Source organism: Felis catus, chromosome B1 (genome assembly GCF_018350175.1).
Source record: "Felis catus isolate Fca126 chromosome B1, F.catus_Fca126_mat1.0, whole genome shotgun sequence".
Classification (NCBI taxonomy): Eukaryota; Metazoa; Chordata; class Mammalia; order Carnivora; family Felidae; genus Felis; species Felis catus.
Genome location: NC_058371.1, coordinates 164,666,700 through 164,686,171, shown reverse-complemented (window position 1 = coordinate 164,686,171; position 19,472 = coordinate 164,666,700). Strand labels below are relative to the sequence as shown.

Below are 19,472 nucleotides of genomic sequence, written 5' to 3'. Positions count from 1 at the left end.
ATAATCTCAAAAAAATAAAAAAATAAAGTGAAGAAAACACACACACACACACACACACACACACACACACACACACACAAATTTCGTTATCAATTGACAAAAAATAAAAATAAAATAACCCTCTTGACAATCCGTTTTAGTATCTCCTTTTATATTGCAACACCGCCATCTGCTGGAACTGTAGAATAATGCAGTTTAAAGAATTGTAAAGGCCAACTTTGCAAAGTGCTCTCCCTCCGGATAGCAGGTGTTTTAAAAATAACATGAGAAAAAAAATTTTTTTAATAAATAAAAGCAACATGGGAGAATATATTTATGACCTTGATATTGGCAAGAATTTATTCAACATAATATAACCATAAAGGAAAATATTGACAAATTACACTTCATAAAAACTCTATCAAATACACCCCATTAAGAGAGTGAAAAGGAATGGGGCACCTGGGTGGCTCAGTCGGTTGAGCATCCAACTTCAGCTCAGGTCATGATCTCTCAGTTCCTGAGCTCAAGCCCCTCATCGAGCTCTGTGCTGACAGCTCAGAGCCTGGAGCCAACTTCGGATTCTGTGTCTCCCTCTCTCTCTCTGCCCCTGCCCCTGCCCCTCTCTCTCTTAAAAATAAATAAGTATTTTAAAAAATTTTTAAAAAGAGAGTGAAAAGGAAAGCCACATATTGGGAGAAGATATTTCTAAAATGCATAGCCAGTAAGGAATTCGTATTCAGAATATGAAAAAAAAAATCAGAAAAAGGCAGATAATTATATTTCTAAGAGTTAAAAAACTTGAATAGAGTATGCTCTCACAAGAGGGTATACCCAAATGGCCACTAAATTGATCAAAATAATTAGTCATCAGGGAAATGCAAATTTAAACCACAATGAGATACGATTACTACACATGCCAGATTGGCTAACGTGAAAACCAAAGAAAAGAATCCACAGGAATGACTAAACATTAGCAAGGGCAAAGGTGTGGAGCACCTGGAACTCCCATACGCTATTGATTGAAGTGTAGTTTGGTATAAGCTGTTTGGAAAACTAACTAAATCTGAATGGGTACACGCTCTATGACCCAGTAATTCCACTCTTAAGTATATATCCAACATTGGTGGAGCTTACATGAGTACTGAACCTCATCAAAAGACATGCAAGAATGTTCATAATGATATTATTTATGTGGTAAAAATTGGTTACAAGCCAAATGGTCATCTAAAGAAGGATGGGTAAATCCACTGTGGTGTAGTCACGCAATGTCATACCACACCACCACGGAGATGAGCCAACCACACCCAACACCACGGGTGAAGAGGAAGAAGCCAGACACAATACACGGTACTGTGTATTATTGTGTATGGTGTCTTATTCCATTTAGATAAAGTAATCAAAACCAGGCAAAGCTAAGTGAGCTATAGAGTTATGAGTTGTGCACTGTTCTATATGTTAAAAAAAAATTGAGAAGTTTATTTTTTAAAAATTAAAACTTAACTTAATGCTTAACTTCAATAAATTGCTAATGGCACAGAACTTTTATTATGTACATTGCATTTAGGGACAGAGAATAACCTAGGCATCCCTAATACCCTGAAATCACTCTCCCATCCCAATTAAAATAGAGACCCTGGGTCCTGGTTACCCGTTACGTGATATAATTATCTTACCGGCTTCTCAGTACATTCTGATTCACACTAATGAGAGGAATGTAAGGGAACAAAGGGTCACCAAATTACAAAACAGAATTCTTTGGCTCTCATTTATTCTCAACAGATTTGCAAATACTCATTTGCTAGAAAACGGTTCGAATCAAACTTTCTACAAGTTCTATTTTTAAAAGGGGAAGAGGAGACATTTAGCAGGTCTTTTTAGCAGGTTCTCTTGGGGAGCATTTTCCAGCCACGCTTGTACCCAGAGAGCAATAACTCGAACACCCAAATAAAAAGAATTCTAATGTACCAAAAGAGCGCCTGCTAATGTACAGTGAAATTTGAAGTAAAATCGAAATGGTTCTTGCCAAAGTTCAAGTTGCTCTTAGGAGATGCATATACTTCACTATCTCAGAAGGAGGATTCCAACTTTGAGAAGAAACCTATCTAGGTATCTCAGAAAAGCTAAGAATTTAAAGAACGCCGAGGGAACTTGGGGGAGATTCTTTCCCAGATTTGAGGCTGCACTTGAGTCCACGTGCATACATTACCATAGCTGAAACCCGCTGTGGCTGGCAAACAGCTGCCCATCAGTCCAACCGGGTAGCGGAGACGGGTCATGAGACCTGGGGAGGAAGAGGAATCAGTATTTCAAGTCTAGTTACTAATATAAAAGTAAAAAAGAAAGCAAATATAGTAGAAGACAGTGCCATTCTTCAAATAAATTAGGCCAAAATAAAAAAAAAACAGTATTTTGCATCGATCTATTTGTTTATTTTCCCCATTTTCACAAAATAATATTTGGACACACATTATACATGATATACCAGAGCTACATCATTATCATTCTGGTGAACACCTTTGCAAAAACCTCCAAATTTGTATTTGAAAGCATATATGCACCCAATGTTTCACAGAAAAGTGAATGTTTTGCTATAAGCTTTTTACACTCAATATGTCATTGATATATATTAATAACTATAAACAGAGCTTTTTCTAAAATTTCACTATTGTAAAAGATGCTGTATGTTTTGAACATAAATTTTTATGTACCTCTCAAATTATCGTCTTAGAATGAATTCCTGAAAATGTGACTTCTGGATCAAAGCATGTATAAAAAAAAAACGCACTAATTCATTCAACCACCAGTAGTATTGAAGTGGACCCATTTCCCAACCCTACTTTTCAAGAATTGTTTTTTTCTAAAAAAAAAAAAAAAAATGGTAGAGTAAATGAGACTTCTTTTGATTGGGTCCGTATGTAGTATTCTGTATCATCAATTTCATTTAGTTCAACAAGCATTGATTATTTATTTCTTTAACTAATATTTCTTTGGGGCCTGCTTTGCACCAACCATTAACTAACTGGTAGGAGACAGCAGTGACTAAGACAGTGATGTTCTTTGCTCCCACAGAGCCTACATTGTAGTGAGGGAAGAGAAAATAAACAAATGCATGCACGCACAAGAGAAAGCAGAAGATGAGTACACGCAGAGTACCTGCAACAGAGCTTCTATCGAATGGGTGCTCAGGGAAGGCCCTTCTGACAAGATGGCAGCTATGCTGACATTCATTGACAAGGAACCGTCTTACAAAGATTAGGAGGAAAAACATTCCAGGCAGATGGAACAGCACGTGCAAAGGCTAAAAGAAACAAACTTGGCCAGTATAAGAACAGAAAGAAGCATCACTCAGTGCCTACTGTGTGCAAGACACTCTTCTAGGTCGATCTCAAAGACAGACGGTAGCTAGATTTATTGTGGTGATCACTTTGTTATTTATACAAATGTTCAATCACTACGTTACATAATCGAATATACTATTGTATGGCAACCACACTTCAATAAAACAAGCTTTCTAATGACTGAGAAGAAAGAGAAGGAGGAGAAGGAGGAGGAAGGGGAGGAGGAGGAGGAGGAGAAAGAGCTATCTATCAAGGAGAACGCAAACATCTCTTGAGACTCCTATGTTTCCAGCCCCTGTAACGGACAGAATGATGACAGCATCATCTGAGACAGACAACAGGAAGGGGAGCAGGTTTGGAGGGAAAGCAGTGATTAAGATGATGAGTTCCATCTCATCACTGAAGTTCAGGGCCTGTGGGATTGCAAGTACCTGGGACTACCAGGCAGAAGAATTCTGCGAAGGGAAATGTCTAGGGTGAGAAGAGAAGTGACTGGGGACAGATCCCTGCAGACACCAATGTTTAAAGAAGAGTAGAATTAAGACTCATTGGGAAGACCTCTAAGGAATATCTGAGTTCAAGAACAAGAAAGCGCAGGGTCAAAGTATCTGGGAAGTAGGGAGTTTCAAGGGGTGACACTGCCAAATATAGCAGAGAGGGCTTGAAAATACAAGAACTAAAAAGCATCACCCTATAGGTCAATATGGGGATCACTGGTAAAACATAGGGCAATGGAAGCAGAAGCTACATTACACGTGTTTAAAAAGCAAATGGAGGGGCACCTCGGTGGCTAAGTCTGTTGAGCGTCCAACTCTTGATTTCGGTTCAGGTCATGATCTCTGGTCATGAGATTGAGCCCCACGTGGGACTCCACCCTGGGTGTGGAGCCCGCTTCACATTCTCTCTCTCCCTCTGCCTTCAGCCCCTCCCCTGGTCACACTCTTGCACTCTCTCTCTTTCTCAATCGCTCTCTCTCAAAAAAAAAAAAAAAAAAAAAAAAGCAAATGGAAATGAGCAAGTAGAGATGGTAGATGTGGACATATTTTTCCAAAAAACATGACTTAGAAGAGTAAGAGTAATGTCGAAAAGAAGAAGAAAGGACCAAGGGAGGGCTTTGGGTTTTTTGCTTTTTGAATAATAAAGCCTTAAGCACGTTTCCAGTCTAAAGGGAGAAGTTCAGAGGAAATGTAAGAGATACAGGAGAGAAAGGAAGGGGAGATGGTGATTGGTCCCAGCAGGAGAGGAATGGAGGGAACAGGGGCACAGGCTTGTCCCGACCACTCCTGGAGGGAGTGAGGGGAGGAGGGTAAGCCTGAGGGAGCTCCTGTCTGCTGGCTTCAGTTTTCTTAATGAAGTGGACAGCTAGGGATTTGCTGAAGGGCAGTGGATAATATTGGAGAAGGAGTCTAGAGGAGAACGGTAGAAGTTTGAAGAGAAAGCTGGAAAGGATATTAACCAGTGACTTTGAAGACCTAATTGAGGTTAGAGCCCTCATCAAGCTGGGACTCTATAACACATTGTCCAAATAAGGAACATAATGAGGAATTTCTTTGCGATCCTAACACTTCCCTCTAATTTCAAGATTCTTATTTGCTAAACATTTTTATTCTGTGATTTACTACCAGTGGTTTAATGATAGTCTCTCTCTTTGACAGCAAGAAGTCTGTCACTCCCGTGGCATTGTCCCTGCTTCTGGCAAAGAGACGGATTGTCACGAACCAAATTGACCAGAAGTCAACAAGTAGACAGGATAGTCATGGGCTCTGATTCACAGCCTTTTCTGAAACTGGCCCTCCAAGGTATCCTCCAGTGGTATGGTTCGTCTCTTTCTGGAGGATACAGCAGTCATTTAGTGCAGACTGTGGAGCCAGGGGGTTCGATGGTTCCAACTGTTTCAAAGATTTTTTTTTTAGTTCAAACCTCAGCACAATTATTAACTCTGCAATCTTGAGTACAACTCATCCCTCCGTTTCCTCATCTGTAAGATCGAGATACTAACAGAACCTACTTCATAGGGTTGTTCTGAAGATTAAATAAATAAATACACATGAAAGCACTCAGAACAGGGTCAGGTCCAAATTAAGTCTTCAGTAAATGCCCGCTATGTCTGCGTTCCCAGGGCTTTCCTCTTATCATCCTTCTTTTCTTGTTTTCTTATATCTTTTTTGCTTTCTTTTCTCTCTAATAAGCAGCAGCCATAGTTGTAAGTTTTGCTTTTCTTGATGTTTCGCTTGATCTTTTAAAGATGATCCGTGTGGTATTTGATACATTATAAGAATAATTTATGTCCATTCAAACGAAAATACCAAACCTTAAAGCCATCTATACGGCAGAAAATCAAAGCTTCCCTTACCCCCAGTGTCATTCCCCAGAGGTAAGCATTAAGTTTGTAGTCTGTTATAATCTTGTTAGTTTGAAAATTATTACATAAAATTTAACAGAATTTTTCTACGCATACATATTTTTAAATCTTCTGTTACAAAAGCGGCACTATATTCTCATATACTGCTTTGCACTTTTTTTCTCTTTACTAAACAACTTATCACTAACATCTTCTCATGTCAGCACATCCTGAGCTACCTTAGTATCTTTCTTTTAACCTCACCACCATAACCACTCTGTTTCTCAAATTTTGTCTTTGAAGGGAAGGGAAAGAGGAGTATGAAGAAAAAAACTCAGAACTGATCTCCTTATTCTAAGGGTTTCCATCTCTAGACACAAATATGTCCTCCCTCGCCCCACTCAGCCTCACTGCTACTTCCTCTCTAACCAAACCCCCAATGACCATCTGGAATATCCATGCAGACTCATCCCATAAGTGGATAAAAATTTCCTTGGACTTATTCTTGATATTTAGAACTAGTGTCAAGGAAAAGTGGCCACTTTCCAAAAGGGATTTTTTTTTTTTGTCAACACAACTTTTCATGAGAGAAATCTTAAAAAGTATTGTATGACCAGAAGTCAAAACAACATGAAAAGTTACAGTGGGTTCCAAATTCCATAACGTTGAGGTAAGAAGATTCCCCTATGAGTTCAAAGTCGTCCAATACAGGTTGGGTGAGGGCTGAAGGCCAGAGCTGTGATTGAAATTGTGGTGGAACTTACTGGAATCCTGTATCTTTCCACTGATGATACGTTTGCAAAAATAGCAACTACTGCAAAGAACACCTGGGGACGGGGGTTCCATGATGCTTCTGCCTATTTAAGCCACGTTGTAACTTAACGGATGCATCCTATATAATTTTTTCTGTCCTCCAAATAAGAAAGAACAGAGAATGAGCTATTTAAGGGTAATTGTCTATACAACTGAAGTAGAGAGCAAACTTATGGGGGCAAAGAGAAGGAAGCATGATTATTTAGGATATTTGAAATTCTATTACATTTAGCCGTGTGTAAATTTCAGAAACAAATGCACTGATAATTAAATTGCCTTTTGCTTCTCTGCCATCTATCATTTTTCTAACCTGGCAGAAATGTAAAGAATCAACTTACCTCTTGTCGCCTGACTATAAAAACAAAGAAGCATCAATAAGGAGAAGTGTTCAGAATACCGGTTGTATTTCAGGCTCTCACATATTTCTGCAGGGGCATTTGCTCCTGTTAAGTGTCTGAGACCACAGATGCATTGCCTGTCTGGGGCCTGGCTCGCTGACTCTCCCAGCCCGTTGCCCCTGACTTACCTGCTGCATTGTGTTGGTGATACCAGATCAATTCGGGGATTGACTGAAAGAGGTGTCTTTCAGCCACGTACCACTGTCCTGAGTCGTTCTTTTTAATCTGATAATGTTTGATGGTAGCTTCCATATTTCTACAATCAATAAAATGTGAATTAGTAAATAAGCAAAAGATCCGTTTGGAACGAAGTCAGTTCATTAAGCAACAGGGACTCCGCCTGTAAAACTTTTATCTTACAAACACTATACGCTGCAGAGTGGGTTGGATTCAACAGATGCCTCACTACCCCTGGGTAAATGCCTTAGCTATCTTATTGGGGCCTTAGATTCGAACATAACTTCCGCCAAAGTTGTCTGATTGACAACTCCAATGTCCGAAAAAGTAGAGCCCACTAGGGACACTTATACGCATTTGCTGAATATCAAGTATCAGTTCAATAAATGAATGAACGCACTGTGAGGGATGCAAGGATATAGGAAACAAAGAAAGGAGGAAAGCCGATAGAGGGTGTATTGATGAGCAAGTTTACGATGAGCTCCTAGGGCTCTGGAAAGCTATGAGAGACTGTGGAACACATCTGAGAGTTGCCCCACTAAAGTGCAAAGCAGCTAAGAAGCTAATCTTCCATTCCTCATTGATAGAGGGGCACTCTTAGGATGCTAACTCTCAGGCACTTCCCGTCTACCCATGGGGACCACGAGTTCCCACAGCCAGAGAACATCTTCAGGCAGAAAGGCATGGGAGGCTTGCTGAGTGCAGAACTCTCTACAGCTAAACGCAAGGTAAACCAGTGGATATGAGGAAAGCATCACCAGTGTCTGCTACAACTAAGCCAACTCCCTCACGGTTGAGAAGAAGAGATGGGAGAAGTTACATAACTTATCCAATGTCATACACAGAGCTGGTTAGGGACGCAACTTGAATAGATTGGTTGTACTAACTTCCAAGCCAGCAAGCTTCTATACCATGATTTCACTTTCTCCATGTGACAGTGTCTCCGTAAGACAGAGTGTCCCAAGGACTGTTACTCTAAAGCGAACAAAAGCACACTTGCTTCCCTTCCAGCTCTAGGGCGCCTGGGTGGCTCAGTTGGTTAAGCGTCTGACTCTTGATTTTGGCTCAGATCATGATATCAGAGTTCGTAAGTTTGAGCCCCACATCAGGCTCTGTATTGATAGCACGGAACCTTCTTGGCATTCTCTCTCTCCCTCTCTCTCTGCCTCATCCCCCGCACACATGCATGTGTATGCACTCTCCCCCCTCTCTCTCAAAATAAATAATTCAACATCAAACAAAAATTGCTTACCTTCTGTCTCTTATAAACACAGAAATCGTGTAGGATCCCAAATGTCTCGAATCTCTGACAATAAATGCACCTTCTTTAGACTGCAAAACAAGACATTGTGTGTACAAATTTATTCCTCACTAAGAAGAAAGACAAACGTACATCTCAGGAACAAAATCCAAACTGTACCAACTTACTATAAGTGGATGAGATTGTTTTCACAAATATACGCAATCTTATCTCCCTTATATGTGAAGAAGTCACACCTATAAAATAATTTATATTGTATACAAATACATCACCCCTATATAATTGGGACAAGAATTGGTAAAGTATGAGTATTTTTACAAGTTTGCTCCTGATTGCTCTGAGAAAAATTCTGCACTTGACAACCTTGTACCCCACCATTTAGTTATTTTTTGTTATATTGGTCAAGATAATAGATAAAAATAGCTGATGAATAGGAAGCACTCAAAGACAGATTGACAGGTGGTATTTTGGAAGAAAAAGAACAACATGGCTGATGGGGTGAGGGAAGCATGGAGAAATATATATCTGGAAAGGCGAGGAATGGGCCAAGTGAGCAGAATTCATGATAGGGATGGAAAGAGAATAAACTTTGAGGGAGTCTGGAAAGAAGGGCAGGGGAGCCATTTTAGCTGCTGCCAGAGAGAAGCAACTCTCATGGGAGAGACGAGAAGAGAATCAGCAGGAGAGAAGAATAGCGTGAGGTTGGTGTGAGGTTAGGAATTGGATTCCTTCTGACAGACATCCTCTGGGAAACTCCAATACAGCTGTAAATTGGTTTTCAATGACTTTGAATGTTGCACTCTTTGGTTTGGGCTGTTTGTTTGATATCGTAAAGAGTTTTCACCTTTACCGAGTGTTACCCTGGCGGAGGGGGAGATATCTCAGAAGCTTGCCAAACCTGTGAAAGTTTACACTTATGAAGTGTCAATACGTTGCTTGAGACCTGCCCAAACCAAACACAATGGTGTGACCCCCAAGGTGAACACAATACATCAAACAGAGTCTCCTCTTCCTTCCAGATGCTTACCAAGGAACAAGGCTCATTTTCTGGCCAAAAGTTTCAAACCAAAAACTCTCATAACCATTTAAAATAATCAAAATCTGGGGCGCCTGGGTGGCGCAGTCGGTTAAGCGTCCGACTTCAGCCAGGTCAGAATCTTGCGGTCCGTGAGTTCGAGCCCCGCGTCAGGCTCTGGGCTGATGGCTCAGAGCCTGGAGCCTGTTTCCGATTCTGTGTCTCCCTCTCTCTCTGCCCCTCCCCCGTTCATGCTCTGTCTCTCTCTGTCCCAAAAATAAATACACGTTGAAAAACAAAATAAAATAAAATAATCAAAATCTAGGGGCGCCTGGGTGGCTCAGTCAGTTAAGTGTCCGACTTCAGCTCAAGTCATGATCATACGGTTTGTGAGTTTGAGGCCCGCGTCAGGCTCTGGGGTGACAGCTCAGAGCCTGGAGCCTGCTTCAGATTCTGTGTCTCCTTCTCTCTCTGGGCACTCATGCTCTGTCTCTGTCTCTGTCTCTGTCTCTCTCTCAAAAATAAATATTTAAAAACTTTTTAAATAATAAAAATCTAGCTTTTATTGAATTCCTACCATGTCCAAGGATTGTGTTCCATACCATAGGGGACACAAATGGAAAAGACTAAGAGGTAAAAAGCAAAGTTGTATGTACAGTATATATATGCATATATAACACGCATATAATAAAGTTGTATATGTAGTGACCTCTTCTTCAAAGTGGAAAGAGAACAAACAGCAACCATGGCAACAAAGCAATAAAAGTAGGAATTCATAACAAGTTCCAAAGGAGAAAGCTACTACTAGGTAAAGTTCTCTTTGATATAACTCAAAGAAATCCAAATAAAAATGAAAACATCTAGAAAATAATAAGGGAACGCCACATATCGGAACCTCTGCTATTCAAATAGTACTCAGTCTAATTATTTATATCAATAAATTAAGGAAATACAAAAATAAATGTATCCACCTTAAGAATTTAGGATAAGAACCAAGTAAAGTAAAAGAAGAAAGTGAATAAAGACAAGAGCAGAAAGGAACAAATTATAAAGGCAACAGTGTAATTAAGATAGTAATTAAATACAAAATCTGGTTATATAGGGAAAAACAATGAAATACATAAATTGTTAACCAACCCAACCAATAAATAATGGGGAAAATCTATCAAAAACTAAGCCACAAGGATCCAGAAAAATAAAATAAAATAAAAGAATCATCTTGACTCCACACATTTGAACTTGAACGAAATGAGTAATTAAGTAGCAAAACATAAAATTTATCAAAATTGATTTCAGACTATCTAGAAATGTTAATAGACCTACTGAACGGGAAAACAGATGAGGTTTTAAAAGAGCTGCAATATTAAAAACATCACAGTGACACACTGTAATATTACACGATCCCAGAGCACGTGGAAAGAAAGACTTCTAAATTTTTATATAAAGTGGGTTTACTATCAACACCAACAACACAGCAAAGAGTGTGCACAAAAAGGGAAAATTACTAACAAGTCTCACTCGTGTCCACACAAAAATCCTAGCCGAATACTAAGAAACTGAGTCCAATCACACGGGGAAAGAATAACATACCATGACCAAGAGGGATTGCATACAGGAATACAAGAGTACTTGAATATCAGGGATTTTATTCATATAATTCAGCCTATTAACAGATCTGAGGATAAAAATCCCATAAACATCACCGTAGATGTTGAAAGGGCATTTGAAAAATTTCCATTTCTAGTATCAGCTGTCTTTATTTTATTTTATTTTATTTTTAATTTTTTTTAACGTTTATTTATTTTTGAGATAGAGAGAGACAGAGCATGAAGAGAGGGAGACACAGAATCCGAAGCAGGCTTCAGGCTCTGAGCTGTCAGCACAGAGTCCGACGCGGGGCTCGAACTCATGGACCGCGAGATCATGACCTGAGCCGAAGTCGGCCCCCCAACTGACTGAGCCACCCAGGCGCCCCTCAGCTGTCTTTAAATTCTCAGTAAAATAGTAATATATATGTACTTCCTTACCATAGCCCTTATTTACATTAGTCCCAAGTCCAGCATTAAGCTTTCTGTGCAAATCATTCCAACTAAAATCAGGAAAAAGAAACACCCCACTGTCAGCACTGGTGTTTAATGTTGCTCTGAGATACCAGCTAATTCGATTAAATGAGAGAAAAAAAAAAAAAAAAAACAGACAAGAGATACTGGATTAAATTGTAAGAGAGGAAGGGCACATAGGTGGCTCATTTGGTTGAGCGTCCGCCTCTTGATTTCAGCTCAGGTCGTAATCCCAGAATCATGGGATCAAGCCTTGTGTCAGGCTCGGACCCAAGCGTGTAGCCTGCTTAAGATCCTCTCTCTCTCCTTCTTCCCCTCCCCTGCTCGCTCACACATGCTTTCCCTCTCTCTCTCAAAAAAATTGTTTTAATTAAAGTAAATTGTACAAGAGGGTTTGAAATTATCACTGTTTGCTGTTGATAAGATTCTCTACCTGAAACCCGGGAGAATCAACTAAAAAACTACTACAAACATTTTTTTTTTAATTCACCAAAGTCATCAGTTACAAAATTAACACAAAACTCAAGTTTTTTCACAGGTTAAAAAAAAAAAAAAAGATACACCCATTTACAGTAGCAACAACAACAAAAAATACCTTAAAATAAACTTAAAAATTTGCGAGAGCTAAATGAAGAAAAATTTTATTTTACTTAATTTTTTAAATATTTTTATTTATTTTTGAGACAGAGAGAGACAGAGCATGAGCAGGGGAGGGGCAGAGAGAGAGGGAGACGCAGAATCCGAGGCAGGCTCCAGGCTCTGAGCTAATCAGCACGGAGTCTGACGCGGGGCTCGAACCCACAGACTGCGAGATCATGACCTGCGCTGAAGTCGGACGCCCAACCGACTGAGCCACCCAGGCACCCCAATGAAGAAAAATTTTAAACGCTCCTAAAGAATACAAAGATGTTTCCTCCTCTCATTGGTTTTCAATCCACCAAGATTTATTTTTGCTTGAAGTAGGGACCTAGTTTTAATTTTTTCTATGTGAATAATTAATATGTGGGTCCCAGAACAAATTGGTCCCCAAACTGTACTGATTTGTAATGCCCAAACAATTTTCCCTAAATTACTCTGTAAATTTAGTGCACCAGTAGGAAGCTTTTATAAACTGGGCAAAGTAATTGTGAAGTTCATACGTATAAAATGTATCTTCAGAATATTTCTGAAAAAGAATAATGAGGGAGGTGAGCCACACTAAAGAAAGCCTCAGTATTTAAAACAGATAAAGGCATCACATAAATAGACAAGAGGATCAACGAAAGCAAGTAGTAAGTCCAGATGTACTGCAACATAGGGGTTGTGTTTCTAAGGAAAGTGGCATCTCAAATCAATGGAGAAAAGATAGACACTTGGTAACCATCTAGAAAAACAATAAAATCGGATCCATACCTCACTCTGTGTCAGGAATAACTACAAATTATTCAAACATGCATACATTAAAAATAAGACCACTAAGGCAATCAAGAAACATGGGGGAAATTTTTACAATATTTTAATAATATTTTTTATATTTTTATATTTTATATTTATATTTTATATTTTTATATTTTTAAATTTTTATAATATTTTCTAACTTGACACTAAAGCTTCACAAAAAATTGTCTGATAAATTCAAACACAAAAAATTCAAGTACCATTCATGGGAAAAGGTAGTATTAGAACTGAAAAATTGGGAAGAGTATTGCCACATATCACAAAGAGCTAATTTCCTTAATATAGCTGCAGAGGTCCTACAAATTGCGAGGAAAGCATTTTTTAAAAAGCCAACTGAAAATTTTGCAAAGGAGACAGCATGAACAGACGGCTTCCAGAAAAGGAGAGACAAATATATAAAATTTCATATATACGGAGATGCTTAACATTCCCAGGATAAGAGAAATGTAGCTGAGGGGCGCCTGAGTGGCTCAATCAATCAAGTGTCTGACTTTCACTCAGGTCATGATCCCATGGTTGACGGGTTTGAGCCCCATGTCGTCCGGCTCTGTGCTGACAGCTCAGGGCCTAGAGACTGCTTCCAATTCTGTTGTCTCCCTCTCTCTCTCTGCCCTTCCCCTGCTCATGCTCTGTCTCTCTCTCAAAAATAAATAGATGTTAAAAAAAGTTTTTTTAATAAAAATAAGTTTTTAAAAAGAGAAATGTAGCTGAAACCTACACTGATATGAGATGTCAGAGAGCAAAGATCCATGTGTTTCATTAAACACTTGCTGGGAAGGTTGTGGGGCAAATAAGCACTCTCTTACGTTTCTAGTAGAAATATTAATTGTACAACTATAGAGGGTAATTTAATGTCTACCAAAATTAGAAATGTACATTCCCTTTGACCCAGAATTTCTATCTTGGGTGATTTATCCTACATATATACTCATAAAAGTAGTATAGTACTTAGATTTCCATTAAAATTTTTAAATAACTTGTGATACATCCAAAGTAAGAAATACTATGCATGTGTAGAATGAATGAGGACACTTTTTGTGTGCTGATGTGAAAAGATTCCTTCCCAATATATATTGTTAAATGAAACAAGTAATGTACACAAGAGTATATATATTACTATTTGTGTAAAAATAACACTATAAGAAAACATGTTTCTATTTGTGTACGTATTAAATATTTCTGAAAGAGCACAGAATAAACTAATAATAGAAGTTTGTCTATGGAGAAGGGAATTGGTGGCCTGGGGACAAGGATGGAAGAAAACTTTAGAGTCTTTTGATTTTTAAACCATATGAACATACCGACTATTGAAATATGACATAAATAAAATTATAAGATACCTCTATAAAAATGTATGCAATAAATTTGAAAATAAATATAAAATAGGCAATTCTCCACATAACTATAAATTATCAAACATCTCAAAAAAGAAAAGGAAATTAAATCAGTAGTCGAATATCTGAAAAAGCAGCATGTCCAAACTATTTCATGAGAGATATATGCAACTTCAAGAACAAATAACCTGCATTCAATATACACTATTTTCAAGACTGGAAAAAGAGACAAAACCTCATGTCCTACTTCATTTTATGATGCTAGCATAGCCTTTATACTGAAACTAGGCAAAGAGAGTGGGAAATTGGAAGCCAGGCTCCCTTGTGAACATAACAGGACAAATGCTAAATAAAGTATTAGGAAACCCAAACCAGAAATATAAATGTGGTAGGGTCCCCTTCCTAAGGAAAGGAAAAAACAAAACCTCAACCTGGCTATATGCATACATGTCAACATCCCTCACGACCTTGTAACATGAGGCCACTTGATCAGGCTGCATGTTTGTATGTTGCCATATATAGGAGACAAAGAATTTTTAAAAATGCATTAAAAAACTACGCCACGTGGTGCTCGGGGCTCAGTTCTTCGGGTACGAACCCAATGGAGCGGTGCCGGCAGGAATAAAGTTGTTTCCAGGAAAGAAAAGCCGCAGTGTCACGACTCTCTGTGTGAGAATCCTGCCACATATATATTTTTTAAATGCCTCGTGACCGGAGCACCTCGGTGGCTCAATCAAGCATCCGTCTCTTGGCTTCGTGACTTTGAGCTCCATGTTAGGCCGCGTGCTGATGGTGCAAAACCTACTTGGGATTCTCTCCCTCCCTCTCTCTCTCTCTGCCTCTATCTCTGCCCCTCCCCTGCTCACCCTGGCTCTGTCTCTCTCAAAATAAATAAATAAACATAAAAAAATTTAAATGCCTCATGACCATTAGGTTTTAATCCAGGTACTTTAAAAAAACAGAAAATAAAGGGGCGCCTGGGTGGCTCAGTTGGTTAGGCAACTGACTTTTGCTGACGTCATGATCTCACGGGGCTCGGTGCTGACAGCTTAGAGCCTGGAGCCTGCTTCAGATTCCGTATCCCCCTCTCCCTCTGTCTCTCAAAAATAAATAAATGTTAAAAAAATTTTTTTCATAGAAAATATGTAAATTACAAAAATATTTTAAGATACATGGAAAAACGTGTATATATTTTAAAATATCCACACACATAGCACACATACACACACATTTTGGATTAAGACCTAAGAACGAACAGCAAATCTTTAAAGCATTTAAAAGAAAATATAAACTTCCTTTATTACTTCAGAAGAGAGAAGGATTTATTATACTAAAAAAGGAAAAAAAGAGAGATCATAAAAACTGAAAAATTTGACATTAACATCTTTTAAAGTGTAAAAATAAGAGCATGAAAAAATTTTAAGCCAGAAATGAGAAGAATATGATGGTAACCTAAAAGACAGGTTTTCAGAATATACTTTTAAAATACATATTAATCAGTTAAAAAGGCAAACAGCACTGCAATATAGAAAAATGAGCAAAGGATATTAGCAGTCATGTAACAGCAGAGGAAGCCCAACTCGCCAACACACACATAAAAAGTCATTCAACTGAACTGTTGATCAAGGAAATGCACATTTTAAAATACATGCACAGGGGGCCCCTGGGTGGCTCAGTCGGTTAAGCGTCCAACTTCAGCTTGGGTCATGATCGCGCACAGCTCGTGAGTTCGAGCCCCACGTCTGGCTCTGAGCTGTCAGCACAGCTGGAGCCTGCTTCAGATTCTGTGTCTCCCCCTCTCTCTCTGCCCCTCTCCCATTTGCACTCTGTCTCTCTGTCTCTCTCTCTCTCTCTCTCTCAAGAATAAACAGACATTTTAAAAAATTGTATTAGGAAAATAAAACATATATACAATTTCTCAGTGAATTGAAAAAAAGTGTGAAGTTACCAACTGTTGGCAAGAATGTAAGGGGCCAGTTTTCTCATTCGTTGTGAGAGCGTAACTTAGGACAAGCACTTTGAATCATGATTCCAAAATATCTTTGATGTTAAATCCACACGTAGATCCTGATCAGGTCATTTCTGGGCATAACAAGAAAAATCCTTGCCCTTGGGTACAAGATGACCTGTACAAGAAAGTTCTTGGCAGGCTGTTGGTAATACTAAGAAGTTAGAAACAATTTGAATGTTTATCAATACATTTTGGTATACTCATAATGAAATAGTATACAGCAGTTAAAGGAATGTGCTTGATCTTTATATACCCATGTGAATAAAACTGAAATACAATGTTTCATTAAAAATTGGGGCTCCTGGGGGCGCCTGGGTGGCGCAGTCGGTTAAGCGTCCGACTTCAGCCAGGTCACGATCTCGCGGTCCGGGAGTTCGAGCCCCGCGTCAGGCTCTGGGCTGATGGCTCAGAGCCTGGAGCCTGTTTCTGATTCTGTGTCTCCCTCTCTCTCTGCCCCTCTCCCGTTCATGCTCTGTCTCTCTCTGTTCCAAAAATAAATAAACGTTGAAAAAAAAAAAATTGGGGCTCCTGGGTGGCTCAGTGGGTTAAGCGTCTGACTTCAGCTCAGGTCATGACCTCAGTTTGTGAGTTCAAGCCCCACATCAGGCACTGTGCTGACAGCTCAGAGCCTGGAGCCTGCTTCAGATTCTGTCTCCTCTCTCTCCGCCCCTGCCCCGCTCATGCTCTGTCTCTGTCTCTCAAAAAAACAAAAAATAAACGTTAAAAAAATTTTTTTAATCAACATACATATGATCTCCTTATGTGAAATGTTAAAACACATAAAATGCACATATATATGATAAAATATAATGTGCACATATATATGCACATATATATGATAAAAATATAAGCACATGGACACAATGGGATCACACCCTTCTATTGTGATTGCCTCTGGAGACTGGGTGGCATGAAACAGATGAGAGAAGGGATAGGTTTCAATTGTATCTGCTGTGTTTTATTTTGTTAGAGAATGTTCCTGCCAAATGTTGCTATTTGTGATATCTGGGTTTTAGGTACATGGGGGTTTGTGCAATTTGCTCTTCTAGTCTTTGTAGGGCGGTGCGCCCCTGGCTCTGTTGTGACTTCCTCTCAGCTGCAGAACCTCTCAGGCTGACCCCGCACAGCCCATGTGATCTTGTGGCCATATCGCCTGTGACTAACTTGCTTGCCATGGGCCTGTTTGAGACCTTGCCTGCTCCAGTTCTGCCTACGTGTCTATTCTAGACCTACTAACATCTCTTTACAGAAGTCCACCTGCTGTCACCATGCCGGATGAATACTACATTTGCTGCCACACCCCACTTCCTCCTAGCTAGAGAAGCCAGGCCTGACCTCCAACCTCTGTCCCCATCACCAGCTGAGACTGGGTCTGTGTCCCTCAAACTCTGTCTATCCCCCTGCTAGTAACTGGACCTTCTCTGTGTCCTGAGCCATTCCTGGCATTGACTTTTTAGTTACAGAACTGATTCTTTCTCACTCACATTTCTAGATTTCCTCAACATCCGACAGCAGTATAAAATGACACACACATCTTCCCTAGTTTCTAGGTTTGACTACTTTTACCCACAGTTCACACTTACCGTCCGTTGGAAACTGCATGCAGTTCTGTTTTGTTTTGACCTAAAAGTGCAGTTTTGATCTGAGTTTGATACTTTGCTTCCCCCACTCTTCCTTTTGTTCCCAAAGAACAAAGAAAGTGCAGCACTGTGTATTTTTCTATATTTGTGTTTTTAAGAAGCCTTAGCTAAGCTCATAAAGACAGTGTATATTTTACTGCCTGATATGCAGAGGCATATAGGCAACTCAAATATAGACTCTTCTCGCAGAATGCACTTTGAAGTGAATGAGCAGTTTCAGTACGGTGGAATTGAAATCATTTCAGGAAAAAAACATTTCTCAAATGACAGTGAAAGTCCATGAAAAACATGATCTGATACAAATACATCTGCTTTCCAACTTATCAGAAAATGTGCAGTAGACAGAAAGTTGTAATAATATTTTAGAGCTATAAAGAACAGGAAGAAAAAACTTTCTAGTTGGGTCACGTCTTCATAAAGCCCATCTCTCAGAAATTCTGAAAATATTCACAAGTTATTTGTTAATACATTGAGTTACCTCTTGTCTCAAAATACGTTCTGCCTGATTTCTGGTGATGTTTCTATGGTACCACCTGTAAAAGCGATAAAAATACTTTAAAATTTTTATATTCCATTTTTTTTTACCGAAAAAAAAAATCCCTTCATTTCCTTCATTACTAAGAACTTTACTCCAGAACTGATTTTAGAGAGTTAATTCCAATAAACAACAATGTACTGTTATGTGTCATTGATTTAAGGTAATATAGTTCTACTAATTGTAAGCCAAAATCTAATTTCTTCTATCACATCTTAATTCCACTTTCGGAGGGGTATATGGTTTTGGGTGATTTAATCTCCTGAAAATTTCCTTGAAAGGTATGTGATTAAGAAGGCATCATCTTTGGGGCGTCTGGGTGGCTCAGTCGGTTAAGCAGCCGACTTCAGCCAGGTCACGATCTCGCGGTCCGTGAGTTCGAGCCCCACGTCGGGCTCTGTGCTGACAGCTCGGAGCCTGGAGCCTGTTTCAGATTCTGTGTCTCCCTCTCTCTGACCCTCCCCCGTTCATGCTCTGTCTCTCTCTGTCTCAAAAATAAATAAAGTTCTAAAAAAAAAAAAAAAGAAGAAGGCATCATCTTCAATAAACATTTACTGAGCTTTGATAGACAAACTAAAAAATACCCATTTCTTTCTTTGTTCTCAGGAACTTCCTATTTGCACGCTTTTATATGTGCTATGTTCCCTTTCCCAAATTAAAACTAACTCTGACCCAGTTGTTATGTTAACTGTATGTTAACTCGTAGTGAAGTTAGTGGTTTAATAACGTAAACAGAACAACTAGTATGTTGCCCTATTTCACACACCCTCTTGTTCCCCTCTCATACAAAGATTCGGTCACACTGGGATTCTTGCCTTCCTCACCAAGCCCCTTTCTGCCTCCTGTCTTGCTGTTTCCTCTGTACGAAACACTACCACTAAATATATAAGAACCACTCACAGGAACATAATTAAGTAAGAGTATACATTGAGTCACAGTGGGTAGGCCAAATGGTGGCCACATGAAACTCCTATATCTGACTTTGAAGATGGAACCTACCATCTCGTGGGACTTCCCCTAACCTGCAGTAATAAAAAGCTGCCACTAAATTAGAATGGTCAGGCATTAAAAATACTAACAGCCTTAAGTTGAAAATGAACTTTAAAAAAGATGAAGCATAGAGAATAGAG

The 19,472-nt window shown here is 39.2% G+C and overlaps 1 protein-coding gene across 2 annotated transcripts in view; it reads right to left on the bottom strand.

The window, feature by feature from the left end:
- The window catches only part of TXK (TXK tyrosine kinase), a 66,246-nt gene that overhangs the window by 14,915 nt on the left and 31,859 nt on the right, over positions 1-19,472 (bottom strand). For both annotated transcript variants that reach the window (XM_023253138.2, XM_003985397.6), the window contains 4 exons: positions 18,286-18,340; positions 8,302-8,381; positions 7,001-7,128; positions 2,189-2,263 (listed from right to left, as the gene is read on the bottom strand). In XM_023253138.2, coding sequence (XP_023108906.1) covers positions 2,189-2,263; positions 7,001-7,128; positions 8,302-8,381; positions 18,286-18,340 — 338 coding nt within the window. The remainder of the gene's footprint in view (positions 1-2,188; positions 2,264-7,000; positions 7,129-8,301; positions 8,382-18,285; positions 18,341-19,472) is intronic.